We start from the raw sequence: 17,425 nt of genomic DNA, 5'->3' as shown, positions 1-17,425 counted from the left end.
ACCTTAATCCCAGCAGCAGGAGGCCGTTTGGGGTGGCAGAGGGAAGGCGGATAAGCAGGAGGCCCAGAAGAATGACCACCTTCAAAAACATTCGGGGGGGGGGGGGGGGGGGCGGCAAATTACCAGCCCAATAGGCCTTAAACGTTCATTCTATCTTTGGGGGAGGAGGGGAAGATTGGGCCAGCAGGCCTAACATTAATGTACCAGGGTGGGCGCCGTGTGGTGGTCTGGGCCAGTAGATCTACTAGGATTGCTGCTGCTTAATTATCTTTACTCTTTGAATATAGCCAGTTAAAGTTATTCGGGAACTTGCTCCTGCATTCCTTTAACCCTGCTTTTGGCTAAGTCTAGACTTAGCCGAATAACTTATTCGACGAACTCTAAATATCGGAGTTAGCCAGATATGTTATTTGCAAGTCTATTCCACCCTGGAATGCCCTGAAATGCTGCCAAGAAATCTGGATCTATTTTATCTGGATAAGTGGTGACAATATTCAAACCTTGGCATTTATCTCGATAACTCAAAAAGTTATCCAGATAAATCCCTTTGAATAACTGGCCTCGAAAAGATTGGTCTTTTCATTTAAGCCTAAAGGAAACAGATTCTGATTTAACTTTCCAGTTGCCAAAAAGAAACCGGGAGTTATAAATGCATACAGAGTTCATGACCCTGTCATGTGACTCTTGAAACATTTATGGAGCGGGCAGAGATTACATTGGGATGAGGACCTACCTTTCTTCCCGTTCCCGTTTCTGTTTACGAGCATGACGATCCATCACACTGGTTTTAGTTCTTGTCTTCTTCCAAGAGTAGTAAAATTTTACTAGACTTGCTATAGATTTGTCAGGAAGCTACAAATGAAGGGAGACATAGCTAAAGATACAGAGCCAGCATTAGGTTAAGTAGCGATTGTGATCAGCAAAACAAATACACAAAGCTTTTATGCCTGTCCCACCTCCCAACCTTACTCGGCAAGGATAAGATTTACGAGCGAGAGCATTTTTGTAGGCAATGGAAACCCGGCCTGGACAATGGCTGGTGTTTGCATCTTCACCTTACCACACACAAGACACTTTCAAAATCACCCTGAACTTCAAGGAGCTTGAAAAGGAGGGCTCTTTCAAAGTATGACAACAGCCTGGTCCAACCAAAGACTACCAGGCTGATAAATATTCCTGTGGGTGTCTAGCACTAACACATGTACAGTAACTGAACACCCCTTCAAGAAAAAATGCATTTAAGCAGGGCAGTTTTCGCCACAGACTGAGGGATGGCACAGGACAGGAACTCACCGTATAAGGTGCACAGCATCATTCTGGGTAGGATGAAGCATTGCCTTTGCTAAGATAGTTGCTTTGGCTTCCAATGGAAGCATGCAGTAAATGTAAAATATTAGTGCTTACTTTTTATTTTATTTATTTATTTAATTTTATATACCGGCAACCGTTTGCACATCGTGCCGGTTTACAGATAACTTACAAACCAAGATAAATATAGGTGGAGCTTTTAAAGGCTATTCAGGGGATCAGTCCAAAATATTTGACTGCATGCTTAAGTAGCTATCAGCCAAAAAGATTACTAAAATCCTCACAGGCAGCTCTTTTATGTACCCACCTCCCATCTCTGCAGGATATTTGATTGCTTAGAGGAAGGACAGAGTGTTATCTCTGGGATTAGATTCCTATAGACAAGACAAGGGTTCTGTAGCTTTTGGAAAAGCTGTAAAAACCTGGCGTTTTAAAAAATCACTAGGCTAGAAGTTTTGGTTCTATCGTCATATGCCTCATGGGATGGATGTTATCTATACCTTCATTGATCTTTTAGCTATTTAGAAGTGCTGCTCTTTAGAGTGTACTATATCATCGTGCACTATATGAAATGTACTTGTGTCTGACTTGTTCTTATGGGTTGGTTTTTTTTTTGGTTTTTTTTTAAATATTTTATTATGCAGAGGATGTTCTGCTTTTAAGTATTTATTTGCTTTTTATTTTTAGATTGCCTTGGGCATGTTATTTGCAAAGAGGAGTCATAACATTATGAAATTAAATTAAATTCCTGGCCCGGCAGCGTTTTAGGCCCGTGCTAGGCTCATCGATGATCCCAAGCGCTATTTTAAAAGGTTTCACCAGAAAAAGAATGACAGATGTGGCAAATCCCAGTACGGATATCACAGTTCTGAAATAAATCAGCAAGGATGGAGAAGCGAGCCATCAAAACATGCATCATTGTGTCACGCGTTATTCATCCTGAACGCGTGACTTTTCTTCCCGTAAAAAAAACAAATAAATAAATAATAATAATATATATATATATACACAGTATGTGAACTGCTGCTGCTCGGCCCTTTCAGAAATACACAGAAAAGAACGGAAAATCTGTTTACCATCTGCTGAATTCTGTGAAAGGTTTTCCCGTGAAAACTAAAGGCTTGCTCAAACAACACCTTGTCTTCCACCGTCCACTCGTCAGGAAACGGAGTGAAGTTGGGCAGATCGGCCAGAGACTTCTCAATATTGTGTTTATGCCAAAACAGCATTCCAAGAGCCTGAAAAAGAAGACATATAAGCGAGGGCTGAACCCAGCACATAAATATGTTCCGGTGGGCGGCGGGGAGAGGCAGATCCTAAAAAGCAGTCAACACTCGGAAGGAGGAACTGAAGCAGCTTTGCTATTTCTTTCTTATCCCCTACCGGTCGTTACTGGACATCACTGAGCAGGATTTTATTCCCCTTTTAATTAAGCTTTTCGTGCAGCGCCAGATCTCAGGTCAATTAAGATAAAAATATTTTTTTGAAAAGAACCACTTACAAAAAAAAAAAAAGAGAACCAAATTGTTATTGTAACAATCGTCTTGTATTGCAAGGCATGACCTTATCATCAAAAATTAGGGAGAGCATAATCTAGCTGCCAGTAAAGATTTTCAAACTCATTTCCTCCTGCTCCTTCAGCAGTATCTGACTTGCCAGGTCCCGCTAATTAACCACTGTAACTACTGCCATGAAAAAAAAACAAAACCCTAGAAGCATGTGAGCATCACTCAAAGATTGTGAAATGAGACACTGAGTGCTTATTGATGAACCGATTTCTCGTATTAGTAAGTTCCTCTTTCCGTTTTTTTTTACTTTCTCCCTTCTTCTAACTCAAATGTGAAATGTCCCCCAACTCCTCCAGAAGGCCGCACTGCCCTTCTTCTGTCTTTGTAGCCAAGATCAGCCCCTTCCGGACTCTGCCTGTCTTTCTAGCGCAGCCATCTTCATTGTCTGATCCCTACCTTGCACGTCTGAGCAGCCGGACACTAGGCAACCTCGCTGGCCAGGGCTTATCCCTATACCTGGGAACGCTCTCGCAAATCTCAAAGGCGAGCACATTTCAGAGCACGTCAAAACCGCATGTGGGGATTACCATCAAGCGTTTCTGCTTTTAATCATCAGTCTCAAAATGTGCAGTTTCTTGAATCTTGGAAACTAATTTTCTAAAAGTCAATGTCACAAAATTAAACATGGTTTATAATTAAGAAATTCAATTGCATTTAGTAGCACATTTTTGTGTGGATTTTGTTGATTTAAAAAGTAAGAACCTCAAGGTCACACCCATCAGCAGCACAGGGGACACCCAGGTAGCCCCGGAAGTGTGGACGTGGAGGGGGCTCACAAGTCAGGGGCACCGAGTGCCAGGATTTAATTTGTAGACAAAAGGGAAGTGGAATTGTGCAATGGGGGAGGGGGCAGAGAGGGTTCCAGGCCGTTCTCCCCACCCATAGAAATGAAGCCCTGCCTAGTGCTACCAAGAAAAGGCCACCCTCGTGGCCCTCCAATCCTCCCATCAACCTGCTCAGCAAGTCTGCTGAAGCTGTGTCACTGATCCTGCAGGCCTGAGCACAGCAGCAAAGACAGAGAAAGAAGAAAAGGGGAGAGCACATCAAGGACTGAAGGAGAGGAGACAGCCAAAAGATAAAGAGCAAAGGCGAAAGGTACAGGGTAGGAGCCACAGCTCAAGCAACAGATAGCATCAGCGCTGGGGAGAGAAGCTGAGACCCTGGCACAGAGGAGGAAAGGAAGGCTGACCAGCAGATCTGTCAGGGTCATTCATCAAAAGGCGTTATGGCACTTACGCCAGCGATGACTGCAAAACGCATGCATTATCACCATGACGCGCGCGATAGTCCGGTACCACACGGCGCAAATGCAAATTTTTGAAAGGGGCGGGATAGAGGAGGGTTTAGGATCAGGATTAATGAAAATGAGGGGGAATATTGCACAACTCACACTATAGCACGTTTTTAAAGCTGGAAATAAGTACGCCTTTTTTCCTGGCATTAAGCTTTGTGATGTGCCCGAAATGGCCATAAATCAATTCGCGATAAAGATTGCAAATTACATTTTGACCATTTCTGGGGGGAGAGAGAGAGAGACACAGAGACAGAGACTCTGGGGAAGCCTTCACAGTATTCAACTATTTATAACACTATAGGAGGGCCAGCTAATAACTCGAGGTGAGGATCTTGTTGTGGTTGAGGGTTTTGGGGCCAGTTTGACATGCTTAGTGAGACAAACAGCACAGTATACCTCAGTGAAGATCTGAAGTCATTTGGAGTGAGGAAAGTCTCACAAAGATGAGATTTCTACTATGTTCTCTCGCCCTAGCTTGATGGACTCTATAATAGGGTACTATCAAGCTAGGGCGAGAGAACATTGTAGAAATCTCATCTTTGTGAGACTTTTCTCACTCCAAATGACTTCAAATCTTCACTGGGTGGGCTGTTCATACGTCTCACTCTGCATGACAAACTGCCCCCAAAACCCTCAACCACCACCAAAACCTCACCTCGCCTCGATTTATTATAGCTGGCCCTCTTATAGTGATATAAATAGTCGACTACTATGAAGAGTCAGTCTCTCTCTCCCCATATTTATCCTAAACACAACCCTTTTTCTTATTGCGAGCATGGGCGAAATTATAGCATTTTGATGAATCTCGGGGTCAGTGAGGTGAGAGGAGGAAAGGAGAAGGTGGTGGGGAGGAAAGGGCCGGCCCGGTGGCTCTCAGTGGTCGAACTATGCACCACAGTGCAGAGGGACTCGGGTTTGATACTCCGGCTCGGGTTTTCCACTCCCTGGGCCGGATGCTACTAGGGATGTTGTAGAGGTGGCATTCACAGCTGCCGAAGAGGGAGGGAGGGAGGAAGTCAGAGTCATCTCACAACGATAGGACCCAGTGGACCAAGTTGAAGACCCATGACTGCAGGGATCGGGAAGAAACCCCAGGTGCACAGCCCTCATCAACTGGACTAAAGCACATTGGGGAGGGGAATAAAAGAAGGAGCCAGACACCAGTTCTGATTCTGTTTAACCTGGAAACCCAAAGCAGCAGGAGGAAACTGCCAGGTCAGGAAAAGAAAGAGAGCAAGCAGAGTGTTACCTAGGGAGGGGAGAGCTACAGAACAGAGAAAGGACAGGTTTTTTCTATACAGGGTGGGGTTTTTTTCTTAAACTTGAAAGGGACACTACCGACACAAATATTTACTTCATTTTTCTTCAGGCTAAAAAGAGGCTCACCCCACTTTCCAGGGTCCTGGTGTTTCTTGACTGTGCTAGTCCAAGAGACAAAATGACACTGGCCAAGGCCCTGCACGCCCCTAGACCACACCGAGTGTTATTAACCAGCAGTAAATCTGAACTCTTCTGCATCTGCACCAAAAGAGCGGGAACAATGAACCTAAACCGGTGCCTCAAATAATAAGTCCTGAGCAAAATATAAAACGGACAAAAAAAAAAAAAAGAGAAAGAAAGAAGGGAAATAGAAAAAAAAGGAACTAATCCAAACCATCTCAAAAAGAGTCTGCTTATTTTTACTTTCCTTTCTGGTAGCACAAAAAAGTCCAGAACTGTTTGCTGGGAGATTACCTATGGGGAACCCTCAGCAACGTCTCTTCTTAGCTGCTTTTCCCACCCTGCACTCTTCCCCTTGCCAGCCACTGCCACCGAAGAGAAAGCTCCTCCCCCCTACGGAAGACGTCTTTTTACCTTTGGCCGAGGCTGTCTGAAAGGGCAGACAGCTCTCCTGCGATAAGGAGATGCACCACTCACCACCTCAGCGACTCTGGGAGCTGCCCTTACAGGCTGCCACACACAAAGGCAAGAAAAGATGGCTGCAAATCCAAACGACGCCAGACCCGGTAGATCCAATTACGAGTTTTTGAAGCCAGCTATTTTCTGTGACATCATAAAGTTGGCAGCTCATGGGCAGTTCCTGTGGCTTTGGGCAGGGCATGGCGCGCTCGTCTTGGGAGTCTGCTGCTCGTTGGGACTGCTCGGGCACACGGCACAGGGGAACAGTGCTCGAACCCAAGTAAGGAGGGAAGACGGCTGCCACTACTGCAGTGTCCCCTGACAACAGGGTTTTGCTAAAGGAAGGTCGGCAGGGCCTTAAAACTGTCAACGTATGTGCCGAGAAGAATCCTCTGGTCGCCGGCCTCCCTTAGGGCAGGAGACTTCCTAGGCTCCATCCATTCCCCCAGAAGCTGCAGCCATTCCCCTTCCTCAGGGATCCTACGCTTCCTCTCCCAGTCTCCCTAGTGGCGACACGAAGCAGAATGTAAATTAGTGAGGGCCTGTGAGCCAAGCTTGCGCTCACAGGCTTTGCAACGGCTCCACCCCCTCCCTCCCATGCAGATTTCATTTTAGGCTCACGGGCCCCACAGTAACTTACATCTCAATTCCCGGCACTGCTGCAGAGACTAGGAAGAGCTCAGTTAAGAGGGTTGCAAGGGAATTCCCAGTCCAAGAGCTGAGATCAGGGGGCGCGGAGGAACCGTGGTGGGGAAGCCGAGGTCTTGGGGAAGGAGGAGAGGCAGAGCTGGCAACCCTTCCTGACAGTCACCGAATGGAGCTGAGGGACTGTCTCAGGGTCTCCCCTTTACTTCCTGAGCATGCTGCTTGGGGATGGTGGAGATTAAACAGGGAGAGATAAATAGGGGTAGGGGGGAAGTTGGCAGCTTGTTTTGGGACAGTCATTAGTTGAAAGTGCTCCTAGTTCTGCTGATCAAAAACTAACGAGTCAGAATAGACTTTCAATATGATGAACAATCTTTTCTGCACTAATTCTGCTTTCCAAGCCTGCAGTTCCGCCACATCAATTCAGAAAGGCACTGCACCTATGAAATTCAGGGTTTCCCCCACCAAATTTGCTATGCAAGAGCAGTTCCCTTCTGGACATAAAAGTACCTTCTCCATATTTCACAACTGTGCCACAGCACACATTTGCTTCACAGGATATCATTGCTTGTGCCTGTAAACTCTTTCCACATTCAGAACAAGTTCTCCCTCTCCCATGTCTGAGGTACAGTCTGGTGAATACAGGTCTACACCCAATTTCCAACCGTTCCATTTTCTAAACTGAGCAACCCCTGTCAGAAGTGCCGTAAGAGCCGGTCTGTATTTCACCCGATTGCATGAAAAACCGAATTCAGCCACAGCCAGGTGGCGTGAGAACCACAGGGAAAAAAAAAAAATTCTGCAAATAAACCCAGTTTTATTTCTGGCAATACAAAGCAGCAGCTAAAAGTGACAGCTGACCGTAAGTGGAGGTGCTGGAACCTGTCCTGTACGGGCACAGCGTTGACGGATAGCTCGAGAAGCGAGGCCTGTGCCAACACAACGTCGTGGAACGCTTCACGCAGAAGCTTTGTCTGTCAGAACACAACTTGCTAGACCAGGGATTTCCCCAAGCACTTCAAGTAGCTAAAAGCTATTTTCGCTGTATAGTTTGCCCAAGTAAAAAAAAAGATTTAAAGAAACGATGTTCATTTCAACCATAGCAATGGAATTAATACCTACTGGCTGCAGGGCATATCCAAAAGGAAGAAGGGAGAAGGGCGACACGGAGCAGAAGGTGGAAGAGGAAGCAATTTGTCTGAGATTAATGTCAAGAAGCAGCGGGTAGAGCAGGGAGATTTGCCCACAAAGCCCTGATGATCTACAGGTCTCTGTTTTAAGCACCACACATCCCCCTCCTTCAAGCGTATGGAAGTTAGACCATGTGCTCCACGGCAGAAGCGATTCACTAACCGGGGGTCTCCAGAGACCCTGTGCAATCAGCGCGGTTGAAGGCGTCAGCCCTGCCCCGAGGAATCAGCAGGCAATCCCAATATCCTCGCATAAAGGCTCCCAAACTCTCAGCTCGCAAACACCTGGCAGGCCACAGCCAGAGAAGGCAACCGAAGAACGAGGGATGCAACACAGCACTTCTAAAAGCTCTGTCCATAACGTCCACCGATTGTGAGAAGCACTTAAAAACATTCACAGGCTGAAATCCAGGCAACAAATAATTGCAGGGTCGCTCTAAGAAGGATGGTATAATTTCTCGATAGCGCTCCTATCCGGTTCCTTCGTTGCTGGACGTGTCCATCCAGTGCAGATGCAGTCGACACAGCTACTCGCATAGGACGGATGCACCAAGTAGCATGACTGTTTATTAAGCTAGCATCCAGTTAGGAAAGCACCTGGATAAATGGCAAGGGCTATTTTTTATGGCCGATGCAAAATGGTCCACATACCCTAACTACTGATGGATTTCAACAAATCCAACGAGCTTGCTTGTAAAACACAAGCCAATTGAAGATCTGATATGACATAAAACACTCAGGCCCTGAATCACAAAGGCTTTTCTCCCATTCTGAATCTATGGGAAACCAGGTTAGTGAATCAGGCCGAAAATATTTAAAACAGAACAAGTACACAAGAACTTAAGAGGGGCCATGATAGTCCCTGACAGTGGCCAGGCCCTCAGTCCCTAAAAGTAGATACAATTTCTTACTGCTCACTTCCTACGTCAAGTATCACACATTTTGCATATCACACATTCTATGCAAAATGGTCCTTCAGCGCATATTATAGCATTGAAATCCATCACTAGCTATGGAATGTGGTAAAAGACTATTTTGTGCAGAAAGTGTGACATTCTAGATAGCCTCAGTTCAAACCCTACCCCTTCCCAATGTATTTCTTTGCAAAAGGTGCTCACTACCTGTGCTCCCCCACCGCCACATCACTCACCAACTTTGAAAAGTGGAAAAAGTCAGATGTCTGCCCTGCGCTCCCCCCAAAAAAAATTTACCTCAGCAAAGCTTGGGGCAGCTTGGTCTACTTGTTCCAAAGTTAATGTGTGGGAAGGAACACAAATAAAAAGCATCTCAAGAGTCTCTCAGTTCTACTGGACAGAGGCTAACAATGGCCGCTCACAAATACTATCCGGTTCTCTCCTCTGCATGTTATCCAGATTTGTAAACACTTATCAATTCAGTTTGGGTCACGCCTTTCTGCTGGTAAACCAGTACTCAAGGCAAGGTTGGCAAGTAATCACTTATTCATGAGGAACTAAAGAACTGGCCCTTGTGGCTCGGAAGCAGGGACGCGCAGGGGACAGAGGTTCGATTCCTGGGCCCAGCTTCAAGCTCCCTGGGTCAGCCGAGGCTGGGGATGCTGCAGAGGCAGCACTCGCCATTCCTGGAGGAGGAGGAGGAGAGGGATTCTCTGCTATTGCACAAGGCTGGCCCCTGCTGGCCAGACAAAGGGCGCACACTGAGCCAAGCTCTGGAGGGAGCTACAGTTTGTGACTCCTGGCCAAGGACCATCACTGCAAGAGTGGGGCTGTTCTCTAGGGGGAAAAACCCGGGTGGCTGCACATGGAGGCTCATGGTGTCGAAGCCCAGCAGAGGCTCATTCCGATTAAGCTGGAACCCCAAAAAGAACAGGAGGAAATTGCCAGGACAAAAACAAGGAAAAAGGAGCTTAAGACTGGCTCTTACCTGTTCCATGTTATATCCATGTTTCTCTTTAGTAATTGCAATGTACTCGTCCACTAGAAAACAAAAAAAAGATAGGGATTATGAGCAACATTTTAAAAATAATCTTCCAAACCTCAGGTCCTCCCTTTAATAGAAAGCTGCATTCCCTACATTCTGCGCAAGATTTCGAAAGTCACGTCAACAGCATTCGCCCACTAGCAGCTGATATTCTGTTGTCTTTTTCAATTCCTTAAGCTGCCATCCCTGCAATTTCCCCAAGCCCCTGGGCTCGGCTAGGTTCAGAAGAGTGCCGCAAATGACTCTACAGAACGAGATCCCATGGAGTCGCTCAGTGTGATGTCCTTGGTGACATCACAGCCCAACAAGGATCAACTACATCTAGTGCGTGCCAGGTCATTTCTGACCTGCTCGCTAACAGTGTGGGGGGTGGGGAGGGGTTTGCCAGAAAGATGGCTTAAAAACAGTCAAACACAAACACCCAATAGCAACATTTTTCATACAGGTTGAATGGATCCTTTACAACAATGACACCTTTTATCAGCCCAATATTATTATTTACCACTCTTGTGTGCCGCCATGTCAAACTGGTACTCTGTGTGGTTTACAACATACATAAACTGATGTTCATCTTTAGCAACTGACGAAGAGACCGATCCGGCAGAGTAAGCTCATGAACAACATCGTCATGACATTCTAAACAGCCTCGGGCTTCTCTTTGTAGCCACTTGTCTGTGCACATGGGAAAGCTACTCAGTTGCTACAAAATGTTTTTTTTCCTAACTTACATTGTAGGCACCAATCAGCCAAATCCTCTCTTATCTTCCTCCTACCCTTGCCACTTAGCTTACGGCTTGCATGTGCCACGCATGCATTCCTTTGGTGCAAAACTAAAATTCCTAGATCTTTTCAGTATTAAAAACACAAGTTACTAGTAAGTATTTTAATACTGCTCATATCTATTTCATAGTGTACTTATGTCCAGGCTGTACGGTTGGTTAGGTGTGTATTTCGGTGTGATTTTATTGCTACGATTGTTTTTCATGTACATCGCTCAGGATATGGGTGTTTAATAAATTCAAATAAAAGATAAAGAAAAAAGGTCATTGGTGCTCAACATCCCTCCTCCTTCTTCCCAGTCTGCAGTGTTTGCAAATATATATCATATTTATTACAGATGTCCTGGAAACCCAACTGGCTGGAGGAACTCCAAAGACTGGTTTGTTCATCACTGAGGTATCCTGAAGAAAGAAGAAGAGTCTCTAATCTTCTTAAAAATGCCTATAATCTCCCCCTACACATTAATCTAGAGGTAAGCAAAGAGACCCACAACAAACCACCGCCGAACCAGAGGACAGCTCTGAAGCAGCACTGAAATAAGTCCTTTTCCATCCCTAACATGCAGGCAGATACAGTAAAGTGCGACCACGGTTACCCTGCTTCTAACCCGCTTCTAACTCACAATTTGGCCGCATAAGTCCAACCCGCGATTCACTACCCCTTTAAACTCATCCTTACCGCTTCTTTAAATCAACCGGTAACACTTTCCGCCCGCGGCATGTATATGAGATGTAAACGATTGGATTAGCTATTCCCTCCCATACAGTAATGTGCGCCCCGATTATCTCCTTTTTTTAGCCTGTAGTTTTGCCGCGCGTTTAACCTGCTAACTTACCGCCTACCCTTACCCCTGCGTTAGTGTGGAGCGTCAGGTCAGAGAGACGAAATTTCACGGGCAAACGACCCCCTCACCCCCCGGGACAAGAGCCAGGATCGGGCAAACTTTCCCCCAGCCCCCGCTCACCTGCCCTGGTCGCGTCCATGGTGCCGGTCTCCCATGCGGGTGCGCTGACAGCTCCAGAGCAGTAAGGAAGGACCTGTTGTTTCCAAGCATAAACCTAAACTCTTGCCTGCCCAACCTAAAATCCAATGCGCCGGGAAAGCCACTCTTCAGATCGCGACTAATCCTATCCCCCAGCCCCCGCTCACCTGCCCTGGCAGCGTCCATGGGTGCCGGCCTCCGGGGCAGCCCCAGTCCTCTCTCCCATCCTCCCGGGGGCAGCTGGCGGCGAGAGCAGCCCGGGGCGGATCGCGAGGCGGCTTCCAGCAGCCCCCGCCGGCGAGGGTGCATGAACGCACGCCGTGACCTGGACATCAGAGGTCACGGCGTGCACCCATTCACCATCGCCGGCAGGTGAGCAGGGGCTGGGAGATGGGATTACTCGCGATCTGAAGAGTGGCTTTCCCGGTGCGTTGGATTTTAGGTTTTCTTTTGCTTAAAGCTGGGATCCACTTCCTGGTACCTGTCATTTGAAATGACATTTGAAATGACAGGTACCAGCGCACCCAGGATACTGTATAGGAGCTGTATTAGCGCCTAAACAGTAAAATGGATTGCGCTTCATGGACGCGGCTTGCATTTGCATGGCATTTAAATACAGTATCGAGCGGTATGTGATCCAGACTGTGCATGCGGCAAACGCGGGTGCGCCCGGCACTAACGCACCTCTTTCTACCGCACCTTACTGTATCGGCCTGATGGTGAGACGTGCATTTCCCTAGAGTCCAATTAATTGTGAAACCTGGAATAGGGAAAGGAATTAGACAAACCAGGTTCACAACTGTGGATAAATGTCTTGTCAGGGATCTTCATAAAATAAGGATATAAAATGCTGTCTTTCAAATACATTTATTTATTTAGATTTATATTCCATCTTTCAGGCACTTCAAAGTGGATTACATTCAGGTACTGTAGGTATTTCCCTGTCCCCAGATGGCCCACAATCTGACTGGAAGATGTATCAAGCCACAGCAGTGCTCTACCATGCGTTAAACAGCATATATTGTGCGCTATATGCTGTATATCGCATAATAGAATGATATTTAGCATGTCCCCACCCTGGTACTCACCCCTATTACAAGGACCTTCTTGCATACAATTTGCATATATGAACAATGCAAATGCATGCAGAGAAGGTCAATACGAGGCAATCTGAAGCAAATATTTTATCACGGCCAACTGACAAAGTGGTCAGCCGTGATAAAATAACATCTCTTCTTTGAAATGCGGTAAATGTGAGGTGGGAGCCTCTGGACCCTAATGCAGGTCCGGAGGCTCCTGCCTGACATTTAAAGCGCCTGCCCAAAAAATGTTTAAGAAATCTGCAGATCAAGAAAAGGTTGGCGCTCAGTGCTGATCCCTGGCTCAACCTGCTGAAAAGAAAAAAAAAAACAGAAATAGCCAAATATGCCTACACGGCAACAGCCCCAGCTCATGTGGATGAGGTCCATCCTCGGGCTGGGGGAAGGTCAGGTCAGTGCGAGTTTGAAAAATGGAACTGAGCAGGCCGGGTGCGAGGGGGCACCCTGGCCCCACCGAGGGACCTGCTTGGGATTTTAAAGGTTCAGGCTTGCGGGAGGATGGGAGAGTTACAAGGGACCTTTTTTTTTTGGGGGGTACTTTGGGGGGAGTGGGGGTATGGACCCTCCAATGCTTATATTTTACCTTTCGGGGGAGAGGGGGAGGAGGTTTGGAGGGGCCAATGAGTCTAACCTTTGGGAGGTGGGGGGCTTTGTCTTTTATTGTACCTTTGGGGACCTGTCACCACACGGGCATCTACTCAACCTTTCCTTGAGCCACAGGTTGTTTGGATTTTGCAGGCCCTTTAAGGTGATGGCAGTCCCTCGAGGGTTGGGGGCCATCACACCGCTCGCCACTTTCTTTTGACCTGTGGTGTTTTGGCCGCGAGACAAAAGAACTCACCATAGAGTTGTGCTACCTTTTTTCTTTTTGGGGTGAGGGGCCCCACGATCGCGACGACACCCCTCCCCCAAACCATCATGGCTTAGTGCCTGTAGGCCTAAGTTTGTACCTGAGGCCATCTGAGGGCGAAGTGCCATTATTGTTAATATAAACACTATATTATTTGCTTTGATAGAAAAAACAGGACACAGAAGAGGCCAACTAAAAGAACGTCTCGACACAGAGGGACAGAAGGACATGCGAATTTAACCTTACGCAGACGTCCGATTCACTAGGACACGAGTAAACGGAGACAAAGGATTTGTATCCCAGTGCGCAGCACGTATCATCATCCGGTTATCAACTATCCAAAACGCGGCCTGGAAATCATGATTTTACTCCTAACAATGACCAATTTCCATCGATATGGCCCGATCCATTTTCACCTTTAAACCTGTCAGGGGGGCCCTGGCCAGCATCAGAGGCAGAACCCTAAGCAACAGAAGCGAGGCAAGGAAAGTGGAAATCTCATTCTCTTCCCTCTGGGAGAGCACTGACGCCCCCCCCCCCCTTCCCCACCCCGCCAGGGAAGAGAGAGGGTGGCGCCCTAACATGTGTGGTGAAAGGACCAATCGGGAGTTCAGCGAGGGAACAGGCCCGCGGGGAGGGGACCTCTCCAGCAAGGGTTCCTGGGGTGAGGACGGGGGATTGGGCTCCAGAATTGCCTGGCCCTTTATTTATTTATTTATTTAGAGGAGAATAACAGGGTGGGAGGAGGTCGACCAGACCTGCTTGGCTGACTTAAGGTTCGCGAGGGAGGACCGACCCGACCTGGACAGCCTATAGCCAGAGCTGGGAGCAGTTTGACAGGCTGGGGAGGACCTGCCAGGCCGACCCATGCGACTGGCCTGGCCACATCAGGGACGTTTTTTTGGGGTTTTTTTTTTCCTTAGTGCGAGTTGGCCTGCAAATATACCATGAGCAAGAAAAAAAAAAAAAAGCACACTTTTTCAGTTTAACGTGCATTTTTTTTATTTTTTTTTAACTCCTGGTCTATTTGCATATCATTATCTTACTGCAACCCGCGGGGACTGCGGTTCTTAATGCCTGCAGTTAAATAAAACCCACACTAAAACCTCTCTCTGATTTCAGCCCAAGTTTTATTACATCGGCCCCCTATGTTACTAAATTTGCTGATCTGGCACTTCCGTGTTGTTTTTGTTGATCCTTTTTAACAAACATGTCGATGACATTCAAAGGATTCACAAGCTGTCTGCCTCTGTTCGTTTTTAATAAAGAACCTTTAGCTTCATATGCAGTCGATCGAAAGTTTGCATCTTTAAAACATTCATTAGTCTAAGAGACGCCATCTCTGTCCCAGCACTCTGCTGACTGAAGACAGTTACAGATTGCTGCAAAGCAAGTGTGCCACCTGGTGGCCAAAACACATGCAGCACTCACTAAATGTCAGACAGTACTGCAAGCACTCATGTTAGAAATATATACAACAAAATCATATATCGTATTATTTTCTGATGTAGTAGGAATAAAACAAAAAAAAAATGGAGATTTTTTTTGTCTCCTTGAAGTGTAAGAAAAAAATAAGATTTCCCCCAAACATTTTTTTTAAACAATTTTCAGCACATCACTGGGTTGCTGATACATCTATTTATCTTACCTTCTTCTATTTCCTCCCCACTCCATTTTATAGACCTCCACCCAAGACAGCATGCTTGGATGGCAGGAAGGGCCATTTCCCACAAGACAATCCCTCAGCACTGCTTCACGGCCACAGGGTAGAAGCAGTTACCTTCCCTCCCTCCATTGATGTGCCTTTATTAAAAAAAACCCACATATATATATATATATCTTTTTATTAAATTGCAAAGCTATTCAAGAAGCCATAGTGAATTCTCACAGATCAGAAGAAATACTTAAGATAGGTAAAGAATTACTGCAAGTATAATTCCAAACCTCTGTTTTAACGTTTATATTTGAACCAATAATGCACAAGTCCTGCAATTTCTTTCATCTTCAGTTATGTTTAGCAGTTCACCAGAGCCTCAGAAAGGGTCCTTTATACTGTCTCCTATTAAGAAATTCTTCAGATTGCTAGTGTACCAATTTACTGAAAAGAGACATTTCTCATCCGAAAATTGTGTGTGTGACTCAAGCTCCAGCAACATAAATCACCAATGTATGCCCATCCTCAAAATTACCAAGCCAGCAGCTCTAGTTGAATAAATGGAGGTCTTTGCTGATCACATATATCTTCTCTGCAAAACCCCAGGCGTGGGGGAGTAGCCTGGTGGTTAAGAGCAGCGGGCTATGAACCTGGTAAGCCAGGGTTGGTATCCTACTGCTTCTCTTACGACCTTCAGCAAGTCACCTCAGGTACAAACTTAGATTGTGAGTCCTCTAAGGACAGGCAAATACCTATAGTACATGAATACCATCTGCTTTAAAGTAGCTAAAAAAGGCAGAATATAAAAATAAATAAATAAACGAGGATCAAATCAGGAATAGCACAGGTTCTTATGAGCTAAGGTTAGGCCACCAGAGGGCCAGATTAGCAGATCGATATTGTAACGTGCGGTTGAAGATTTCCCGTCTGTAACCCGCTGTGAGCGCACAATTCGGACGCGTAAGGCGATCCTGCGATACAGTCTCCAGTTTCACGCGTCCTTAGCGCTTCTTAAAACAGACGCATAACCCTTTCCGCACCCAGCATGTATATGATATGTAAATGAACGAATTAGCTGTTTAATGAAGGAATTAGCTATTCCCCTCCGATACTGTGACGCGCGCTCAGATTATCTCCTTTGTAACCCGCTATTTTGCCGCGTCCTTAACCTGTTAGTTTACCGCCTACCCTCTACTTGGTGTTAGTGTGGTGTTCGAAAATTAAAACGGGAATAAAGTGTAAAAAATGGGGGTAAAACCAAAGGGAGTAAAGTGTAAAAAACCATGGACGACCTCCATATTAACATTGCAGCGTAAGTTGTTTATATATATGTATAAATACCTGTCACTTTCCTGTCACTTTCCGAATCCCCCAGTCGTGCGGTCATCGAGGCGGCGGCGGGAGCCGGCGGGTGGGTGGGCTCCCGTTTGTCCAGGCGGTGGCAGTGGGAGCCGGCGGGCGGGTGGGTGCGCGTTCGATCCAGGCCGCGGCCGGAGCGGGCGGGTGGGCGTGCATTCATGCAGGTGGAGGGAGCCGGCGGCGAAAGCGGCCCTGCATCCCCCGCCGGCAGTGAATGAATGCGCGCCTGTTTACGCCCGTGCGATTTCGGCGCTCAAGGCAGTCACATGCCGTGACGTCAAGCGTCGTGACGTCACGCCTTGAGCGCAGAAATCGCACGGGCGTAAACAGGCGCGCATTCATTCACTGCCGGCGGGGGATGCCAGGCCGCTTTCGCCGCCGGCTCCCTCCACCTGCATGAATGCACGCCCACCCGCCCGCTCCGGCCGCGGCCTGGATCGAACGCGCGCCCACCCGCCCGCCGGTTCCCACCGCCGCCGCCACCTGGATGAACGGGCGCCCACCCGCCCACCGGCTCCTGCCGCCGCCTGGATCCAACGCGCGCCCACCCGCCCGCCGGCTCCCGCCGCCCCTCGATGACCGCACGCCTGGGGGATTCGGAAAGTGACAGGTATTTATACATATATATAAACAACTTACGCTGCAATGTTAATATGGAGGTCGTCCATGGTTTTTTACACTTTACTCCCTTTGGTTTTACCCCCATTTTTTACACTTTATTCCCGTTTTAATTTTCGCCCTGCACCTTGCTTCAGGAGGGGGGGAACCATCCACTTCCTGGTACCTGTCATTTCAAATGTCATTTGAAATGACAGGCACCAGCGCACCCAGGATACT

At 47.0% G+C, this 17,425-nt stretch overlaps 1 protein-coding gene across 3 annotated transcripts in view; it reads right to left on the bottom strand.

The window, feature by feature from the left end:
* The window catches only part of RCOR1 (REST corepressor 1), a 245,874-nt gene that overhangs the window by 45,424 nt on the left and 183,025 nt on the right, over positions 1-17,425 (bottom strand). For 2 of the 3 annotated variants that reach the window (XM_029597990.1, XM_029597992.1), the window contains exons 4-6: positions 9,807-9,859; positions 2,385-2,546; positions 734-852 (exon numbers count right to left, since the gene is read on the bottom strand). In XM_029597990.1, the coding sequence (XP_029453850.1) occupies positions 734-852; positions 2,385-2,546; positions 9,807-9,859 (334 nt within the window). The remainder of the gene's footprint in view (positions 1-733; positions 853-2,384; positions 2,547-9,806; positions 9,860-17,425) is intronic. The other variant, XM_029597991.1, reaches the window with a different exon arrangement.

The sequence above is a fragment of the Rhinatrema bivittatum genome, chromosome 4 (assembly GCF_901001135.1).
Source record: "Rhinatrema bivittatum chromosome 4, aRhiBiv1.1, whole genome shotgun sequence".
NCBI classification, from domain to species: Eukaryota; Metazoa; Chordata; class Amphibia; order Gymnophiona; family Rhinatrematidae; genus Rhinatrema; species Rhinatrema bivittatum.
The sequence above is the reverse complement of the archived record's forward strand: the minus strand, read 5'-3'. Positions and strand labels throughout refer to the sequence as shown.